This window comes from Balaenoptera borealis (genome assembly GCF_965194805.1).
Source record: "Balaenoptera borealis genome assembly, chromosome: 3".
NCBI lineage: Eukaryota > Metazoa > Chordata > Mammalia > Artiodactyla > Balaenopteridae > Balaenoptera > Balaenoptera borealis.
The window spans coordinates 130,808,714-130,830,081 of record NC_138866.1 but is presented as its reverse complement, the minus strand read 5'-3'; the positions used below and the strand labels follow the sequence as shown (position 1 = coordinate 130,830,081).

The following is a 21,368-nucleotide window of genomic DNA, read 5'->3' as shown; positions in this document are numbered from 1 at the left end:
ACTTTATTTCCTTGGCTTCTTAAAAATATATGCTACCATTTGCCACAATTTATAACATTCATATGTATTTGAACTTTGTTTTCTCAAGTGCTAATGTAAGAGAAAAAATATTTCTATACGTAGTGCACATAAACTTACATGTATAATTATTGTATATTTTTATATTTTATACATATAAATATTTGTTCATCACTCTGTAATAAAATGTGAAAGTAATGTATTTTTAAAAATCATTTCTTATAGGTATGTTCACATATGATGAATCTACAAAATTGTTTTGGTTTAATCCATCCTCTTTTGAAACTGAGGGTCAGTTCACTCTGATTGGCATAGTACTGGGTCTGGCTATTTACAATAACTGTATACTGGATGTACATTTTCCCATGGTTGTCTACAGGAAGCTAATGGGGAAAAAAGGAACTTTTCTTGACCTGGGAGACTCTCACCCTGTAAGTCTTTGGTCATTTTTTCTTCTCTCTTTTAGATCTTATTTAAAAGCAAATATAGAGTTTCATTTACATAAAAATTTTAAAGCTTTCATTTGGAATCTTTGTTAATATCTATACCTAGTAAGATAAAGTTGCTTTAATCTGTCTGAAGTACCATAAACACTTAAAAACTCGAAGGGGAACTTTTTTACATATTGCTGTCAGCAAGCTGGCTTTGTAAAGATTGATTCTGTAGGAAAGTGTTTTTAATTTTTTGTTTGTTTGTTTGTTTTTAATGAAATCATGAAATTGCCCAGTTAGATCAGAGCTGCGCTGAATAAGGGGCTGGTGGCTACAGCCGCTCTTTAACCTTGAGACACCTCTAAGGCTCTCATAAGAGCACAGTGTGAGATCCATAGCTAAGTAGCTGGTGTGGGGTTTCTCAGCAGAGAATGGGACATCACCAATGACTGACAGTCTTTCTTTAGTTTCTACATATAAACTCTTGGGGCAAGAATACTATCTATGCTTTAATTCTTATTGTTAAAGGTTTTTTTTTTTTTAATCTTTTCCCAAGAAGAGTGATACAAACTGTTGTATTTTGTAGTTCTGTGGTAGCCTTAATTTTCCATTTCTGATTGTTAGGTTCTATATCAGAGTTTAAAAGACTTATTGGAGTATGAAGGGAATGTGGAAGATGATATGATGATCACTTTCCAGATATCTCAGACGGATCTTTTTGGTAATCCAATGATGTATGATCTAAAGGAAAATGGTGATAAAATTCCAATTACAAATGAAAACAGGAAGGTAATAAATGTTTTTATGTCATCCTTGTCTTTCCTCTTTATTAACAGAATTTTAAATCATACATGCTTGCAGTTTTTAAAGGAGTATCTAATATCATCCATACAGAGACCCAAGAAATCAAGTAACCAAGTTATTATAAATGAAATAACCACAGTTTTCTAAATCTTGGCTGTAAGCTGGTATGAGAGCACATGGTTGGGCACTAAGCCCCTTTTAGAGAAAGAAGGCGTGCGTAGGAGGTAGTGAATGGCTCAGTGTGGCTGTGGTATAAAGCATGAAGTGGGGTGTTTCTCATATTAAGCTGTAGAGGGGAGGGAAACAGGGACCTTGTAATTAAGGTCCTTATAACCAAGCAGATGATAATTGCATTTAATGTACTCACACATATATGTGCCTTAAGTATATGTCTGAAAAGTATTAAAGAATACTTTAAAGAAGTCAGTTCTGTGTTTTCTGTTGACTAGAAAAGTATGCATCTGGAAACAGGGGAATAACCCAGAACATAACAAGGAAATTATGATATGTATAAAACCTTTAATAAGTGTGTGTTTATATTAATATAATTTTTGATAAAGTATTATATTCACTAAGTTAGGATACAAAAGTATGTTTTCCATTTATGATTTGGTATAGTAGCTTGTGCATCAGTTAAAACACCAATATTTTTGTTGAACTGGATACAGTAGGCAGCTCCCCAAATGTTCTAGAATAGAAAATATGCGACCTCCTTGTTTGCTTATACATATCCAGTACATTGCACTTTATTAAAAATGTTAGCTTTTATAAATTGATGTATAAATGGTTTAAATGTCTCTTTGTTTGCATACCTAATTGAGAGAACTTTAAAATTGTATCAACTTATTTGTGCATGACCTTTTTACAGTTTAATATTGACTATAATAGAGAGCTGTGAAATTGTTAAAGGTATTTTCCTTTGTGTGTGTAAAGTTTGAATTTTAAAAAATATTCTTGAATGTTTTTTCTTTGGGAAAATAAAAACAAAAAAGTTATGCAGCCCTGTAGCTCGTTGTGTTTTGTTGTACTGCATATTATAAGATGTTCTTGTGGTTAATATTTTCTGCAGGAATTTGTCAATCTCTATTCTGACTACATTCTCAATAAATCAGTAGAAAAACAGTTCAAGGCTTTTCGGAGAGGTTTTCATATGGTGACTAATGAATCTCCTTTAAAGTACTTATTCAGACCAGAGGAAATCGAATTGCTTATTTGTGGAAGCCGGGTAAGAAAGCAAGGGTTTGCAAAAATATCTTCTATTGATTAATTGTTTGTAATAGTGTGGTATAGATGTTAAGACATGTTTTCTTGAATTTGCAGAATCTAGATTTCCAAGCACTAGAAGAAACTACAGAATATGACGGTGGCTATACCAGGGACTCTGTTGTGATTAGGTAAGGTGCTTAATTCTTAAAAGGAAGATTTAATTCACCAAAGGGGTGTGTGCTTTATGCTTTGGACCTTTGTCTCCAGGTTTTACTTCCCAAATAAGCAAACTCACAAATTCTCAATCTATAAAATTGGAGGTATATTTGTAATATAATCAATCACCAGTTCTTATTGTTAATCTTGTGATTTATTTCCTGACTGATGTGTTTTATGTAAGTGGCATGCTTTTTTCTGCATTGGGGGTATAAAATATCTAATATTCCTAGTAATTCTGGTTAGAATGTGCTTACTGCCGGTTACATGATGAGGAAAATAGAACTATCACTTCCGAGTATTTCTCCTTTCTTTTGAACTCTGTGAAATGTTACTTACCTACCCTATATGAAGCATCTTTTGTGTGAAATGGTACATTCTTTGATTTAATCCTTACAACATGGCAAGATACATACTAGAATTGTTACTGTACATCTGAAGACTCCAAATTCTCACAGAAAGAAGCAGAGATTCCCAGTCTTAACTGCTTCCTAGCAAATGCTATTGTCTTCTTTTCTTTACTACTGTCCAATCCTGAAAGACATAGACTTCTTCCTCTCCTGCTAAGGTGGGTTTAAGGGGACAAAGATGCCCTTTTGGCAGTCACTGGTGGAGTGAGATGGGAAGGCATTCCTGGAGGTTGTCTCTGAAGGTTATTACTCTAAGACTCAAGTGTGTGAAAACCGTAATGAATATCAATTGTATCTAGAAATAAATATTTTATATTATTTTATGTTCTATTATTTTCTTTTGTTCTGTTATTTTATTCTTCATTCTGGTTTGTGGGAGGTTACTGATATTTCCTCTATTTAGCACACCCTTGGTCATTTCTAGCAGCAGTTGTGAGCTTTTTTACTTTTAGCAACCACGGTTCTGCTATTTACTTGAAGTTCAAAGGTGACCCATAAAAGGGTTGAGATAACATGATGAAAGGATAACCTCACTTGTGAGTATTATCACAGCAGTATCTCTATTAGTGATATTATTGACCACAGATAGTTATGACTCTGTAGCATCTTAATGTTTCCCTGAGAATAGTTGAAGATATCTTGTGCTCCTCCTTATGGAGAAATTACTTTTTAAGTTAAGGTCTTAATTTTATTTCTATCTTTTATATAACATAATTCCTACTTGATACATATCTTAAGATCATATGTGAATGCTTTAAAAAAAATTTTTTTTGAAGTATAGTTGATTTGCAGTATTACAATATTGTGTTAGTTTCAGGTGTACAACATCGTGTTTTTTTTTTTTTGCAGATTATATTTCATTATAGGTTATTATAAGATTGGGTATGATTCCCTGTACTGTACAGTAAATGCTTGTTGCTTGTCTATTTTATGTATAGTAGTTTGTATCTGTTAATCCCATACTTCTAATTTGACTCCCCACCCCACCCCCAGCCCCCATCATTATGTAAGGTCTCTCTTTATGTCTTGTAATTTTCTTTGCTCTGAATCTGATACAACCATTCCTGGTTTTGTATTGCTTTGCTTTTTGTTTGCATGATATATCTTTTTATGTCTTTCTACTTTTCAACCTATCTTTGTTGCTGAATTTGAAATGAGTTTCTTAAAAATAGCTGACTCATGTCTGTCAATCTTTGCCTTTAATTGGTATATTTAGGCCATTTGTATTCAAGGTAATTATTGGTATGTTAGGGCTCAAGTCTGCCATTTTATTTGTTTTCTGTTTCTTTATGGTTCCTTGTTGATGCCTTTTTGCCTTCTGTGGGGTACTTAGTTACTTGAACATTTTTAAGGATTTCTTCATGACTTTAGTGTTCTTTTTTTGTGTGTGTTGCTTAGTATAGTGTTCTTCATGGTTGCTGTTGGTATTACATTATACATATGTGATATTGCTATCAAAATCTCTTCCCGTGAAGTATGGAAAACCCCACTTTTAAATATCGTCTTGAATATTAATGCTGTTATAATTTTTGTAGCAGTCATCACATATGATTTATAAAATTCATGAGGAGGATGGTAGGCTGTTGTATGTACCTGTATTTCTACTATTTCTATTCTTTCTTCTATTTGCCTCAGAGTCCATCTTTTATCACTTCCTTTAGTTAGTCTTCAAAGGCAGATCTGCTAATGACAAATTCTTTTAGTTTTCGTTTGCCTGAGGGTGACTTCCCCTTTATTTCTGAAGAACAGTTTTGTTTGTGCTATTTGGGGTTTCTTAGCTTCTTAAGTCTGGGTTTGTGTCTTTTTCCAAACACGGGATGTTTTCAGCCATGATTTCTTGAAATACTTTTTCAGTACCACTCTGTTTTTCCTTTTTTTTTTTTTTTTTTAAGTATTCCTTTATTTATTTGTTTTGGCTGCACCGACTCTTAGTTGTGGCATGCAGGATCTTCATTGTGGATGTGGGATCTTTAGTTGTGGCTTGTGAACTCTTAGTTGCGACATGCATGCAGGATCTAGTTCTCTGATCAGGGATCAAACCCAGACCCCTTGCATTGAGAGTACGGAGACTTACCCACTGGACCACCAGAGAAATCCCTCTTTTTCCTTTCTTTCTATGCCTCTATAATGATACCAACGTTCAGTCATTTGTCATTGTTCCACATGTACCTGAGGCTCTATCTTTTTTCAGTCTATTTTCTCTTTTGTTCAGATTTTTATCCTTGGTCATCTTGACTCTACTATTGAGCCCATCTCATATTTTTCTCTTACTCTGTTTTTTAGTTCTGTAATTTCCATTTGGCTCTTTTTTATTATAACTTCTAATTTTTGCTGAGAGTTTCTAATGTTTCAGTTTTGAAACACTAGAACTTGTAATTGCTTGTAGAATCATTTTTATGATGACCTCATTAAAATCTTTGTCAGTTAATTCCAGTATCTTATTCATCCCAGTGTTGACATTGGTTGATTCTCTTTCTTTCATGTGATTTTCCTGGTTATTGGTTTGAGAGGTGATTTTGGATTGTATGCTGGACATTTTGGCTGTGTTGTTAGGAGACCCTGGGTCCTATTACGTTTTTTACTTCAGCAGTAAAAAATAGTGTGGCTGAATACTGTCGTATTGTGTAGACAGACATGTTGGTTATTTCCAGCCCTGTTAGAAGAATGTCACAGTGAATCATATTGCATACGGATTATTCCATACATATGTAGAGACATCATTAAATTGGGAAGTGGTGCTAAAAGTGGGATTGTTGAACCAAATGGTAGATACATATGTAATTTTGCTAAATACTGCCAAATTCTCCTTCACAGAAATTGTGACATTTTGCACTCCCACCAGTAATATATGAGTATCTCATTTCTTACAATTTTCCCAAACCCAGTGTGTTGTTAAACTCAGCTGTTTACCTGTCTGTTAGTTGAAAAATGGCATTTCAGTGTAGTTATAATTTGTGGTTTTCTCGTTATGAATGAGGGAGGTTGGGCATCTTTTCTTATACTTAAGAGCTATTAGTAATTTTTATAGTTCTGCTCATTTTGCTGCTCAGTCATTTTAATTTTTAGAAACTTTATATTTGTATTAGGGAGATTAGCACTTGAATAAATTGGCAGATATTTTTTCCTAGTTTGTCATTTGTCTTTTGACTTTGCTTACAGGGGTTTTTTTGCAAATGAAAACTATTATGTTTATGCAGTTAAATACTTTATATTTCTTTAGTTTTTTAAAAATACTTTTTATTTTTGCTTTTATGTTTCTGACCTCCTACGTCCATAGTAGAAATTTTAGTCATATTGTTTCTTTAGTCACCACATAAATTAGCTTTATTTCCAAGTTTATTTTGCATATTTCTTGAGTATTTTAGAGAATTCTAATTTCTATTTCAGATTTGTCCATCTCTCACTGAGTTCCATGTGTGTTTATGTGGCCCAGTGCCTTCTACCTGACTAGTGCCAATTTTTGTCAGCTGCTTTCATCCCTTTACAACCAGAAGCTACTTTCAAGGGACACCTCTGCTTTCCATGGTGTCCCCTATCCCTTTCAGGCATGATGTCTTCCTAAGACTGCCATATTTGGTCCAAGATACTTTCCTGTTGCCAGTGCTCTTACCTGCCCTTAGTAGTTCACTCTTGGGGTGGGGCTCTGCCCTTTTCGGGTGAACAGTAGCCCATGTTATTCTGCACACCCCGTTCTTCCACATAGCTCCTGCTGAACTCTGCTAGTGTGGACTCAGGTGTATATAAGCTCCAGTTTACGTGTCAGTTTGAGTTTTCCACTCTGTTTTTCTAGTTAACTTAGGCATAGATTATGGGTGTTTTTATTGGAATTTGTCTCCTTTACGTACTGGATAGGTTTTAGAAGATGTGAGTGGGATGCAATCCATACAGCTACCACTTTAATGTAGAAACACAACAACTTCTTTTTTTCATCTTCAGTTTTCTAAATAGTTGCATTCTTAGTTCACAGTTTTAATGTAGAACATAACACTTATAGGAAAAGAAGAATTTTGCTCAGTAAGTGTTTTCATTATATAAACTGATACTAACCTAATATTTTAAGTTCTAATTTTTTAGAAAGAACCAGAGAAACAGCTAAACTTGTTGTCACAGTGACCACTGCTGGTCTGCTACTTCCTTCAGGGTTTGTCTCCTCTACTCAAGGGCACCCGTTGGTCTGCCTCTTCAGGTGTAGCTGATTCAGTTTGGCTTTAGAACACTCCTGAAGGGTGAGGAAGCTTTTCTGCCCTGACAAAGGGCTCTGGGTTACAGCAGACTTGCTTTTTCTTGCCAGCCACCCAAAAGGAATGACCTAAACTGTGGTATGATTTCACTCCTTCCTGAGAGTTGTGCCTGTACGTTCCATGTCCAATTTCCTGTTGTGTAGTTTTTTTTAAATTCTTTTCTCTAGGTGAATGGGGGGTTTGCAAGAACTGAAGGGTGGGGAGGATATTAGAGTGTCAGGGAAGGGAAGTGGAGAGAGCCAAGAATTCTAATAAAGCTGCTAAGCTATGTTAGAAATAATGGCATTACACCAACAAAAATACTAGCATTTTGGTAATAGAAATTGTATTCTGGAATACTAGAATATCAAAAACTAGAATTGTAATTATGGATGTAGGAAGTGTGACATTCTCTGCCAAGCTTCTGGAAAGAACTTTCAAATAAATATTAAAATGCATTCTTCTGAAAACTAGAGCTTATCAATGAATTCGGTAAAGTTGCAGAATACAAAATTAATATACAGAAATCTCTTGCATTTCTATACACTAACAATGAAAGATCAGAAAGGGAAATTAAGGAAACAATCCCATTTACCATCGCATCAAAAAGAATAAAATACCTAGGAATAAACCTACCTAAGGAGAAAAAAGACCTGTGCTCTGAAAACTATAAGATGCTGATGAAAGAAATCGAAGACACAAACAGATGGAAAGATATACCATGTTCTTGGATTGAAAGATTCAATATTGTCAAAAATGACTATACTACCCAAGGTAACCTACAGATAATCCAATTCCTATCAAATTTTCAATGGCATTTTCTAGAAGAAAATTTTTAAAATTTGTACAGAAACAGAAAAGACCCCAAATAGCCAAAGCAATCCTGAGAAAGAAAAATGGAGCTGGAGGAATCAGGTTCCCTGACTTCAGACTATACTACAAAGCTACAGTAATCAAAACAGTTTGGTATTGGCACAAAAATAGAAATATAGATCAATGGAACAGGATAGAAAGCTCAGATACAAACCCATACACCTATGGTCAATTAATCTATGACAGAGGAGGCACGAATATACAGTGGAGAAAAGACAGTCTCTTCAGTAAGTGGTGCTGGGGAAACTGGACAGCTATATGGAAAAGAATGAAATTAGAACATTCTCTAACACTATACACAAAAATAAATTCAAAATGGTTTAAAGACCTAAATGTAAGCCTATACTATAAAACTCTTAGAGGAAAACATAGGCAGAACACTCTGTGGCATAAATTATAGCAATATCTTTCTGAAATAATGAAAATAAAAACAAAAATAAACAAATGGGACCTAATGAAACTTAAAAGCTTTTGCACAGCAAATGAAACCATAAACAAAACAAGAAGACAACCCACAGAATGGGAGAATATATTTGCAAACGAAGTGACCAACAAGGGATTAATCTCCAAAATATGCAAACAGCTCATGCAGCTGAATATCAAAAAACAAGCTAATCAGAAAATGGGCAGAAGATCTAAATAGACATTTCTCTGAAGAAGACATACAGATGACCAAAAAGCACATGAAAAAATGCTCAACATTGCTAATTATTAGAGAAATGCAAATAGAAACTACAATGAGATATCACCTCACACCGGTCAGAATGGCCATCATCAAAACTACAAAAAGATAAGTGCTGGAGAGGGTGTGGAGAAAAGGGAATCCTCCCGCACTGTTGCTAGGAATGTAAATTGATACAGCCACTATGGAGAATAGTATGGAAGTTCCTTAAAAATTAAAAACAGAGATACCATATGATCCAGCAATCCCACTCCTGGGCATATATCTGGAGAAAAGGATAATTCGAAAGGATACATGCACTCCAGTGTTCATTGCAGCACTATTTACAATAGCCAAGACGTGCAAGCAACCTAAATGTTCATCAGCAAAGGAATGGATAAAGAAGATGTGGTACATATATACAGTGGATATTACTTAGCCATAAAAAAGAATGAAATAATGCCATTTGCAGCAACATGGATGGACCTGGAGATGACCATACTAAGTGAAGTAAATCAGAGAAAGACAAATACCATATGATATCACTTATATGTGGAATCTAAAAAAAAATGATACAAGTGCACTTATTTACAAAACAGAAACAGACTCAAAGACTTCTAAAACCAACTTAATGGTTACCAAAGGGGACAGGTGGGAGGAGGAATGAATTAGGAGTTTGGGATTAACATATACACACTACTGTATATAAAATAGATAATCAACAAGGACCTACTGTATAGGGCAGGGAACTCAGTATTTTGTAATAACCTATATTGGAAAAGAATCTGAAAAAGAATGGATATATGTATAACTGAATCACTTTGCTGTACACCTGAAACTAACACAACATTGTAAATCAACTATACTCCAATATAAAATAAAAATTAAATTTAAAAAATGCGTTCTTTCACCAATTAAAAATGTTTTTGTTTTCTAAAATCTTAAAAATTTTTATCTGAGAAGTAGTGTGTATGTTAAATTTATGGATTATTATTCAAACAAGCATGCCAGGATTGTTCTTAATGTGCTTGCATTATGTTTTTAGAGTAAGTTTAACAAGCATCATTATAACATGACTTTTATCACATAGGTTTTAGGAATGCCAGGGATTAAATTATTCTCTTAAAATAACTGCAGATGACAGATATATCAGAATAATCCCCCATCTCCCCTTCCACAGCACACACTATTGATATTGATTATATAATAATTGAATACTTTTTTATTAGTACTTTTAGGTGTGGGGTTTGTTTTTTATTTTTTTTTCTTTTCCTTTTGTCTCTAATCTGTATCACCTTCTCCCCCAAAGTTGTGTAAGGTATGAGCAGACAAAATAAAGGAGGGGTAGGGCTTCCCTGGTGGCGCAGTGGTTGAGAATCTGCCTGCCAATGCAGGGGACACGGGTTCGAGCCCTGGTCTGGGAAGATCCCACATGCCGCAGAGCGACTAGGCCCGTGAGCCACAATTGCTGAGCCTGCGCGTCTGGAGCCTGTGCTCCGCAACAAGAGAGGCCGCGATAGTGAGAGGCCCGCGCACTGCGATGAAGAGTGGCCCCCACTTGCCGCAACTAGAGAAAGCCCTCTCACAGAAACAAAGACCCAACACAGCCATAAATAAATAAATAAACAAACAAACAAACCCAAAGTTAAAAAAGGAGGGGTAAATAAAATATATACACACACGCACACACGTAGACAAAGAAAATAAAGAAGGAGGGGTAAATAAAATACACACACACACCTGAAGACATCCAGAGTTAATTTTTCACAGTACACACATTTTGTCTTTTGTTTGTTACTGATTATATATTTACAACTTACATAATTATTTCCTTTTGTTGGACACTTAGGTTTACCAGTTTTTACTGTTGTAGGTAATGTAGTGATGAACAAGAGCTCTTATATTTTTAAAAACTGTTTCCTTCAGATAAATTTGTGTAGTGGAATTCCTAGGTCCTAGATGACCAGAAAAGAATCTTCAGGATACTTGATATTAACTTCCAGGTTATCTCCTATTATGGTTTTAATGCAAATCATAGACTTACATTAGTGCTCGTTATAATGAATGCCAAACTAAAATCAGTATTTTATCTTTTCTCATTAGGGAGTTCTGGGAAATTGTTCATTCATTTACAGATGAGCAGAAAAGACTCTTCTTGCAGTTTACAACGGGCACAGACAGGGCACCTGTGGGCGGACTAGGAAAATTAAAGATGATTATAGCCAAAAATGGCCCAGACACAGAAAGGTAATTATTAAATTGTGACTGTATACTGAAAACCTTGCATTCCACATTACACGTGTGTGATCTATCCAGAAGCTTCTGAGCACTTTTGCAATTTTATATAGAAATCTTCAAACCACATGAAATATTAGTTCAGAGAATATTTTGCTGTTAATGTTTGAGAAAATTTTTGAACACTGGCCAGGTTAAAAATTATTATGGAGTTCACTTGATTTGAAATTTTATAAATTGGTGTGATTCATTTAGTTTTTGGTTGAGAGTTTTTTAATTGAAAGCCATATTATGTCATCTGTTTAGAATGGTAAAGTTGAGGCTCAGGAGATTGTCTCTTCAGTCCTAGATTATGCTAGAATCACCGATTTCATAGTCTTTACATTAATTGTGTTTCCTCTCCATCGTGTAAGTTAACATTTGGTGCATAGCGACCGTATGTGAGCAGTAGTATATTTAATAGCTTGAATGTATAGAAACATTTCTATTAGTTTTCTACATTATTTGATATTATTTGGTATTGTCTGTATTACTTGGTATTAATGTAAATTTATTGGTTATCAAATCAATTACATAGTCATACAGGAATATTTCTAATAAGCATTAAAGAGCCCAGACTTTGAAATTTTGGAAACGAGGTTTGAATATATTACCTCCACCTTTGAGTAAGTTACTTAACTTCTCAGTGACTTCAACTCTACAGTGGGGAAACTGACACCCAGTCTGTAGGTTTATTGTGAGAAAATTTAGTTAAATGAGCTCTCAGGGTTAAGTACCTAAAACAATATCTGGTATGTGGTAATAATTTTGTGGATGCAATATGTTATCATCGACCATCATCATTATTAGCATTGAGTAATTTATGAGATAGAGACAAACTGCTGTTTGGTAGTTGTATGGCAAGAGCAGAAAGTTTATCCGTGACTTGCATTAATGTATAGTCTGCATTGCAAACCATCTCAACATATATGCCATCTAAAGTAGGATCATTTAATACTGAGCGTATTTCCCATGACTTATTTTCCTATTTTTCCCCTTTCTCTCTATATAGGTTACCTACATCTCATACTTGCTTTAATGTCCTTTTACTTCCGGAATATTCAAGCAAAGAAAAACTTAAAGAGAGATTGTTGAAGGCCATCACTTATGCCAAAGGATTTGGCATGCTGTAAAAAACAAAAAAAAAGGGGGGAGGGAAAGAAAAAAATTTAAAATTTTAATAAATATAACAAGAGGGATAAAATTGGTGGTGATAGTGACCCAGTACAAAAAGGCTGTAAAATAGTGAACCACAGTAGTCACCTATGTCTGTGCCTCCCTTCTTTATTGGGGATATGTGGGCTGGAACAGCAGATTTCAGCTACTTACATGAACAAATCCTTTATTATTATTATTTTTTTTTTTTTCTTGCGTGAAAGTGTTACGTATTCTTTCACTTATATGTACAGAGAGGTTTTTCTGAATATTTATTTTAAGGGTTAAATCACTTTTGCTTGTGTTTATTACTGCTTGAGGTTGAGCCTTTTTGCATATTTAAAAAATATATACCAACAAACTACTCTCCCAAGGAAAATATTGCCACCATTTGTAGACCATGTAACCTTCAAGTATGTGCTATTTTTTTGTCCCTGTATCTAACTCAAATCAGGAGCTGTATTTTTTTTTTTAAACAATTTGCTTTTGAAACTTGAAGTCTTGAAAACAGTGTGATGCAGTTGCTGCTGTTCTAGTCCCCAAAGAGTTTTCTGTGCAAAATCTTAAAATCAATAAAGATGGAAGGGAGAACTTGGAATGTTTAACTGCAGCCCTCAGAACTTTACTTTAGTAACAGCACAACAAATTAAAAACAACTCATGCCACAGTATGTCGTCTTCATGTGTCTTGCAATGAACTGTTTCAGTAGCCAATCCTCTTTCTTAGTATATGGAAGGACAGGGATTTGTTGTTGTCGTCACTGTTGTTGTTGTTGTTGTTTTAAGTTTACTGGGGAAAAGTGCATTTGGCCAAAAGAAATGGTAGTCAAACCCTTTGCAAGAAAGGTAGGAAGTTTGCTGTTTATTATAAACATAAAGCATGTGAAAGTGCACTTAAAATAAATTTTTTATTAATTGCTTATTACCCGCATTTTAAATAGACAATCCAAAGTCTTCCCTTCATGTTGCCATCATCTTATCTAATCAGCCATTTTATCAAGGCACATGATCAGTGTTGGAACATAATGGAAAGGATGGCTACTGTGCCTTGTTTTACCTAATCATACAGTAAGCAGAGACCTGGAAGTGAATGGAACTGTTACTCTTAAGTCCTATTTACATTGTCTATCCCCAAAGATTAAAGTTTATTTCAAAAAGTAAGTGTTAAATAATACTTTCATGTACTATGGAAAAGTACAGGTTGGTTTAAATTACTGGACATTCAGAAGTAAGTAGTTTCTTCCCCTTTCTAGTCTTCTGTGTCTGTGTTGTTAATTTCTTTTATTGCAATATAAAATAAAAGGATTATGTATTTTTAACTGAGAAGAGACATATTGATATATCCTTTTACTACAAGTTACAGCTAATGTGCTGAGCTTGTGCCTCTGATTGTTTTAACTGACTATGACAGATCAATTTGATGATTTGTTTGAAATTGGCAGGAAAAATACAGCTTTCAAATCATTGGAGGGGGAAAGAGGATGTCTTTAAGAATTATTTTAATTCTTTTAGTAATTGAGACTTAACTGTTATGTACCATAATGCTAAATAAAAGTGACATTTTTCACCATAATTTAGTGGAAAAAGAAGACATTGCTTTCCATATTGTGATAAAGTAACATGGGGTTTTTCTGGGCCAGCCTTTAGAACACTGTTAAGGTATGTACACTACCTTGATGCAAGGGACCCTCATGCTACTACAGTCATCTTAAAAGGCCTCTCATTCCTGTGCTTCTTGTGTATAATGAAAGTGAGAATAAGAGAAATCAAATACTCTGGGGGCGTTTTGTATAATAAATTCATGAAGAAATTTGTGTTCTTTGGTTCTCAAGTTTTATTATCACTACAGTATTGAAGTTCTACAGTTGTAATAATATGTGTGAAGTTTTTGAATAGTAATTGAGTATAGGTTATCAGACATAGAATTCGCATCAAATAGACTTTTAACAAACAGTTGAAAATAAACCTACCCTTGAAAATATTTTAAGAGAAAAATTCATTGGTTGTCTAGACTAATTGCTCTCACTTGCTTAGTAACTAATTATCCTGGACATGTTACCACTTCTTTTTATCATTGCCTCCTTTTCACTACTGTTTACAAAAATGTCACGGAACAATATCTTTAGGAAGAGGAAAAAAATAGAAATTTTGACTATAGCAGATATCTACCCCAGATGTCGTGTTATAAAGTACTCTTTTGCCTGGATCAGCAGGAAGCTCTGGAGGAAATAAAGAACCATAAACTAAAGTAATTGGTTTTCCAAATAAAATACAAACTTTCTCTTACATATCATTGTTACTGAATATTTCAAACATAAAATATAAACACGGCCTGTAGCCAAACTTTTCTGGAGCCTGACAGCTTCAGCAAATTGAGTTGGATTTCCTCCCCTATATACTTTCCTGGGCTGTGCTTAGTTGTGTGATAAAATCCAATGACAACTTCCCTAGCTTTATTTTGGGATACATACCTAAGCAGGGAGATACATGAAATGAGGCTCCAAACAGAACTTGCTAATGGTATTCATTTCCCCATTGGCACAGGTCCATCTTATTAGAAAAGACATGATTGTAACCTGGCAACATCACTCCCTGTTCCCATAATACCATGACTGTGCTGGGATTTCAGGCCCCTTTAAGGGGTTTTCTCAAGAATTTCATGCAAACTGTCATTGGAAGGAGTGTCTTCCCAAGGCTGCTCTATGTGTAGTCATGCTCTCCTTACCTGTTTACCTTAAATTTCTTTTTTGACCTTCCACTGGCTTCTAAGGACCATCTTTACCCTCCCTACCCCTTCCCTGAGCCACGAGAGAATTCAAAGCACAGCTTCCTCTGGCTCCCTCTCGTCTTCTTTTACCCACAGTGTTAGTGTATAATTTCCTGGGGAGGCTAGAGAGTGTTACTAGTGCAGAGTCCCAAGACTTTTTCTTTTCCCCTATTCAAATCCAGTAGTTGACTTTTGTTAACCACTGTAGGGAGATTTTGGTGCAGATGTGTTGTCCCTGTGAGAAATGCTGCTAAACTATTGCTGTGCCGCTAAAAATGCTCTCCTGAAAGATACTCATAGCCTCCTACTTGCCAGTGAGAACTCTAACCTCGGCAGCACCCTGAACTTGGTTCAGCTGCTACTGTCCTTTTTTCAGTTGGATGGATACTACTATAATTGTAAAGTTCTGGTCTGTACTTGCCCAATTCTGTCTGGTACACCTCCACCACTCAAAAAGATTCTTCCTCAAATCCATGTCTTCTGCTCAGTCTCTATCCCCAGAATATCTTTCTGGTACCTCAAAATCAATGCACTTAAAAATGAAACTCTTATGTCTGTACCTACCATTTATTGTTTCTTCCTTAAAAGCATCATTTTCAACTCAGAATCCCTCATCCCTCAATTATCACAGCTTGTATCATTTCTTTCCCCCTCCATCATTCATCATACTTCCTTTCAGCCCCTGATCCTCTGACTCACCTGGATGCTGTTAGTAGCTTCCTAACTCATCTGCCTGACTAACGTCCTCTTGCATTCTTTTTTGTTCTGCCAAAACACAATTTTGCTAATTTAAATATCCTTTGCTTCAAAACTTGTTCCCCTTTGAATAAATCTGCAAGCCTGTATCCAAAACCCTCCATAGGCTCAGCCCCACCTTTTCCAATTTTACCATCAGTTACAGGCATGTCTCCCTGCAAACCCACCCACATCTTCACATGCTGTGTTTAATTCATATTTCTCAAGTAACCTTGAAGACCAAAATTTTAAAAGCCCCTCACCCATAAAGACTTCATCAATCCCCAGAGTGCCTCTGTAACCTAACAGCAACCCAAACTTCCATTTGGTAGTACATGAATGGTTGGGCACATCGAACAGTGAGGAATCACTGGGATTTTTCTTTTTTTCCCATAATCATTACCTGACGTGGGCAGATTCATGGGGAAGATTGTTTATCTTTGTGCCTCTGCCATGTAGTAGTTGCATAATAACTTTGTTAAAGGATTAGCTCTATTTTTCCACTAGCTTGTCAATCACCACCTGATGAATGATTGAAAATGACTCAGCGTGCCATAGAACGTTCAATGAAGCTTCTCTTTTTTCCACTAAAAATGGCCTCAGTCTCCTATCTCCTCTCCCTCCTCCCCCAAAAAGGTTTTTATTTTTAAATATTTGAATATTTAGTGGCTAAAGAACTTGCTCTTGGAGGAAGTGGCTCCCCAGAATGACCGGCTCTGTCATTTCAGCCTGTGAGAAGGTAGATTACTAAGAGGGGAAGGATGAAAAGAACAAAGTCCTTGAAGGCAAGATTTTCCTGCTTTATGGATGTGCTCTGGCAACCAGGAGCCTCTGTGCAGCCAGCCTCTGTGGCTACACTCCTCTCCCAGTGGAGATGGGAGCGGGTGTCTTACACCATCCTGCTGTTGCCAAACCCTCATATCAAGGAGCTATTCTTTGCTAAATACTGTGTTTTTTATACTAAATGAAGCACTCACCATGATGAATACCTGTTTTGTCAGAACCTTATAACCATTGCTACAAATTGACCCTTAAATCAGGATTCTTAATGTTCAGCTGAACAGGACCTGGAATAATTATCCTATCCTTCAGTCTCCAGGAAACCATAGAAAATGTGATGGGCATGTGTCTAGTAAATAGTGCACAGATTGAGGGCACAACCTTCAGAGTTGGATGACTGGGTCTCAGTCCTGGCCCTGCCCTTCCTTCAGCTTGGATTATCATATCCAAGACTCAGTGAAGTTGAGATACAGATGCTAGGCAACCTGTTGCAAGACAGAAGAGGGAATCCATTGAGAGGCTGGAGATGCTTGTAGTGATTTCTTTTGCAGGAGTTGACCCTTCCTCATCTACCTCAAAATGGAGGAGGGGTGTTTTCCCTCATCTTTGTTTTTTTAATTAAGATAATTCACATAATAAAATTCACCCCTTTAAGGTATATAATTCGTGGCTCTTAGAATATTCACAAAATTGTGCAAGCATCACATTATATAATTCCAGAGCATCTTCATCACTACAAAAAAAGAAAAAAATCTTGTACCCATTAAAAGTGACTATCTCTCCCTGCTCTCCAAGTGCTAACCACTAATCTACTTATCTACTTTTTGTCTATAGATTTACCTATTTTGGACATTCCATATCAGTAGAATCATACAACATGTGGCCTTTTGTGTCTAGCTTTTTTCACTTAGAACAATGTTTTCAAGGTGCATCTATGTTGCAACATGTATCGATACTTCATTTCTTTTTATAGCTGAATAATATAGTATTGCTATACCATATTTTTGTTCATTTGGTAGATATTTGTGTAGTTTTCACTGTTTGGCTATTTTAAGTACTACAACCATGAACATTGTGTACAAGTTTTTATGTGGACATAAGCTTTCATTTCTTTTGGCTGTGTACACACCGAGTGAATTCCTGGGTCATATGCCCAATCCTTTCAAGGAACTGCCAACTGTTTTCCAATGTGGCTGCACTATTTTACATTCCCACCAGCAACCTGTGAGTTCTTGTTCCTCCACATCCTGGCCAACACTTATTATCTGACTTTGATTCCAGCCATCCTAGTGGGAGTGAAGCGGTATCTCAGTTTTGATTTGCATTTTCCTAATGACTAATGATGTTGAGCATCTTTTCATGTGCTTTTGGCCATTTTATCATCTTTAGAGACATGTTTATTCAGAGCATTTCCCCATTTTTTGATTGAGTTGTCTTTTTATTATTGAGTTCTTTAATTCTGATGCAAGTCCCTTACCAGATAAGTTATTTGCAAATATTTTATCCCATCCTTTGGATAGTATTTTCACTTTATTGATGGTGTTCTTTGAAGTACAAAAGACTTCAATTTTGGTGATGTCCAAATTATTTTTTCTTTTGTTGCTTGTGCTTTTGGTGTCATATCTTAAAAAATCATATGTGTCTTGTAGTTTTAGCTCCTATATTTAGATCTTTAATACATTTTTGCATGTGGTGCATTGTAGGAGTCCAGCTTCATTTTTTGGCATGTGTATATCCAATTGTCCAAGCACCAGTTGTTGAAAGACTTAACTTCCCTGTGAATAGTGTTGGCACCCTTATGGAGAAATAATTGACAGTAAATATAAGACTTTATTTCTGGACTCTCATTTTCATTCCATTGACCTATATGTCAGTCCTTATGCCAGTACTACATTGTCTTGATTACTGTAGCTTTGTAGTAAGTTTTGAATTTGGGATGTGTGAATCTTCTTTGTTCTTTTTCAAGGTCATTTTGGCTATTCTGGGTGCCTTGCAGTTCCATGTGAATTTTAGGGTCAGCTTATCAGTTTCTACAAAACAGGCAGCTAGGATTTTGATAGGGATTGTGTTGAATCTGTAAATAAATATGGGGAATATCGCTAATTTGACAATATAAAGGTATTCAATTCATGAACATGGATGTCTTTGCATTTATTTAGGTCTTTAATTTTTTCATTGATGTTTCATAGATTTCAGTGTACAAGTCTTGGTTTCTTTGGTTAAATATTTTCCTAAGTATTTTATTCTTTTTGTTCTTTTGGATTTTCTATATACAAGATCATGCATCTGCCAAATAGAAATAGTTTAACTTCTTCCCTTTCACTCTGGGTTCTTTTTATTTCTTTTTCTTTTCTAAGTGCCCTGGCTAGCACCTCTAGTACAATATTGAATAGAAGTGGCAGAAACAGATATCTTTATCTTAGTCCTGATTTTATGAGGAAAGCATTTAATCTTTCACCATTGAGTGTGATGCTAACAGTAGGTTTTTCATAGCTGCTTCAGGTTGAGGAAATTTTCCTTCCGTTTCTAGTTTGTTGAGTGTTTTTTCTCAAGAAAGGATATTAGATTTTGTCAGATGCTTCTTCTGCTTCTATTAAGATGGTCATGTGGGTTTTATCCTTTATCACATTGATGGATTTTGGTATGTTGTACCAACCCTGCATTCGTGGGGTTATCCTACAGGTCCATGGTACACAAACCTTCTAATATGCTGCTGGGTTTGGTTTGTTTGTATTTTGTTTAGAATATTGCCGAATAAAGGGCACATTTACCAATGATGAGGCTGAAGTGTATGTTTCCTATAGGCCACATGGGGTCGTTGTAAGAGACTGGTCACGAGCCATCTTGAAAATTACCCTGCACAAGTGGGCTTCCTGCTCTGGAGCGAGGCATCCAACATCTGAATACCATCAAATGTAGAAGCTGTGCGAGGAGAAGAAATTGGAAGCTACCAACCAAGCCAGAGGTTCTCAGTTGGGATTCCCTGTAGAGTCTACTTCATGAAAGAAAGACATTAACCCCCACCTCTGCCTGAAGGCTCAGTATCCTATTATAATTGCACCAACTGGATAAGGCAGGATTCTTTCCTCTAATTCCCTCCTTTCCAGAAGGGCCAGAAATAGCTTTTGAGTGAGAAAGAAGGTAAAGTGAGGAAGAGCCTATCTTCAGGCTTCCCACCAAGAAGAAGGCCTGAGCAAGAGTTATGTTTTCAATTAGGAGAGAGAGTGGCCTTTTGATGTTTCACTAGTGTGGACTTCATACCCAGAAAAATAGATGCTCTGTTTATTACCTGAAAGTGACCAGAAAAACTACATGACCTGAGATTTCATTCCTAGAAAAACAAATCCAGAGCCAGAGAGCAGACTTGCAAAAAGAAAAAAGTTGTGTTCTGCACCATCCCCCTTACTTTCCTCCTTCCTGACACACACGTTCCTCATTATTTAGTAAATCAGACCTATAGAAAGGACTTAGGCACACTTAGGATGGTGCTAAGGAAAGATCTCTAAGGGAGATTTCAAACCTACCTCTAGTCCTATTCCAAATGAAGTGTGAAGTTTTTTCTGTTCACTAACATTTACCTGGCAAATGCCAATTGAATGCTAATCATGTTACAGGTTTGCTGAGGTTTCAGATTGATTTCAGAGCTGCTTTGTTCAATCAAGGAATCTTTTATGGGGAGACAGAATCTAGTGGGCCAGACATACATCTAAACCACTAAGCGTAATAGAAGTATGTAGAAATACAGCTCGGACAGAGAATTCAGATCCAAAAAATTTTCAATTAGGAGGTGAAGGATTAGCTGAATCTTAACGGATGGGTGGGTGTATACTAGGCAGACAAGTGGAGGGTGTTCAGTATGCCTGAGTGTAGGGCTCAAAGGGATCAAGACAGGATTGGAAAGGAAGACAGGTCAGATCATGAAAGACCTTGTAGACTGTACCAAGGACTTTAGACTTTTATTTTGCAGATACTGTAATACAAAGAATTCATTTTGCATTTTATATATGTTATTTTATAACATGGACTGGAGGAGCATAAGTGCCACGTGGTCTTTGTAGTTAGGAGACCATTGCCATAATTCTAGAATGGTATATAAGAGCCTGAGGATAGAAGGGAGGGGACAGTCTAAGACATATTAGGGACTGGGACTGGGTGACTGATTAGATATTCCTGGGAGAAAGTAGTCAAAGATAACTCCCACATTTCTGGTTTGGGTTAATGGGTCAGTAGTGGTGGTGTGGGGTCTACAGGGAAGAGAAGCAGGTTTTGGAGGGAACATTAATACTCTTGGGTCATGTTTTAGTTGAAGTGTCTGAGAGATACACAAGTAGAGCTGTTCAGAGGCAGTTAAAAAAAAGGGTTTAAAGAAAAGCCTACACAAGATTAAAATGTATGGTTCTTCAGTATAGATGAACCTTTAGGTAATCACCAGGGAAAGGGAATAAAGGGAGGAAGAAAGAACATGGACAGAATCCCTGGAAAATGCTAGCATTTGAGGGTTACACAAGGAAAGGAAAATGAAAAGCAGTTCACTTATTTGCTCATTTTTATCTGTGCTCCACTAGAAACCAAGCCTGATGAGGGCAGGGACCTTGTCTTAATCATGGCTGTGCCCCCAGTGCCTAGAGCAGAATGTAAACAAGCTTTGTAGAGCTACAGAGCAACCAGGTTGCCTCAGAAACCTCCTTCCCATCCTCTTCCCTTCTGTCCCTCGCACACTTCTGGCTGATACCCTCCCCCACTTCAATTCTTACTGCAGTTTTAAAGAAGGTCATCCCAGGAAATATATCAGCTATGTGAAAATATTTCAAAACTTTTG

General features: G+C 36.1%; 1 protein-coding gene and 1 long non-coding RNA gene across 3 annotated transcripts in view; both read left to right on the top strand.

Moving 5' to 3' along the window:
* UBE3A (ubiquitin protein ligase E3A) overlaps positions 1–19,324 on the top strand; it is a 96,388-nt gene extending 77,064 nt beyond the window's left edge. For both annotated transcript variants that reach the window (XM_082385152.1, XM_082385153.1), the window contains 6 exons: positions 244–449; positions 1,074–1,238; positions 2,323–2,478; positions 2,574–2,647; positions 10,943–11,086; positions 12,126–19,324. In XM_082385152.1, coding sequence (XP_082241278.1) covers positions 244–449; positions 1,074–1,238; positions 2,323–2,478; positions 2,574–2,647; positions 10,943–11,086; positions 12,126–12,246 — 866 coding nt within the window. In that variant the 3' untranslated portion in view covers positions 12,247–19,324. The remainder of the gene's footprint in view (positions 1–243; positions 450–1,073; positions 1,239–2,322; positions 2,479–2,573; positions 2,648–10,942; positions 11,087–12,125) is intronic.
* The window catches only part of LOC309625556, a 303,557-nt gene that overhangs the window by 146,294 nt on the left and 135,895 nt on the right, over positions 1–21,368 (top strand). The gene's annotated exons all lie outside the window — the stretch shown is intronic.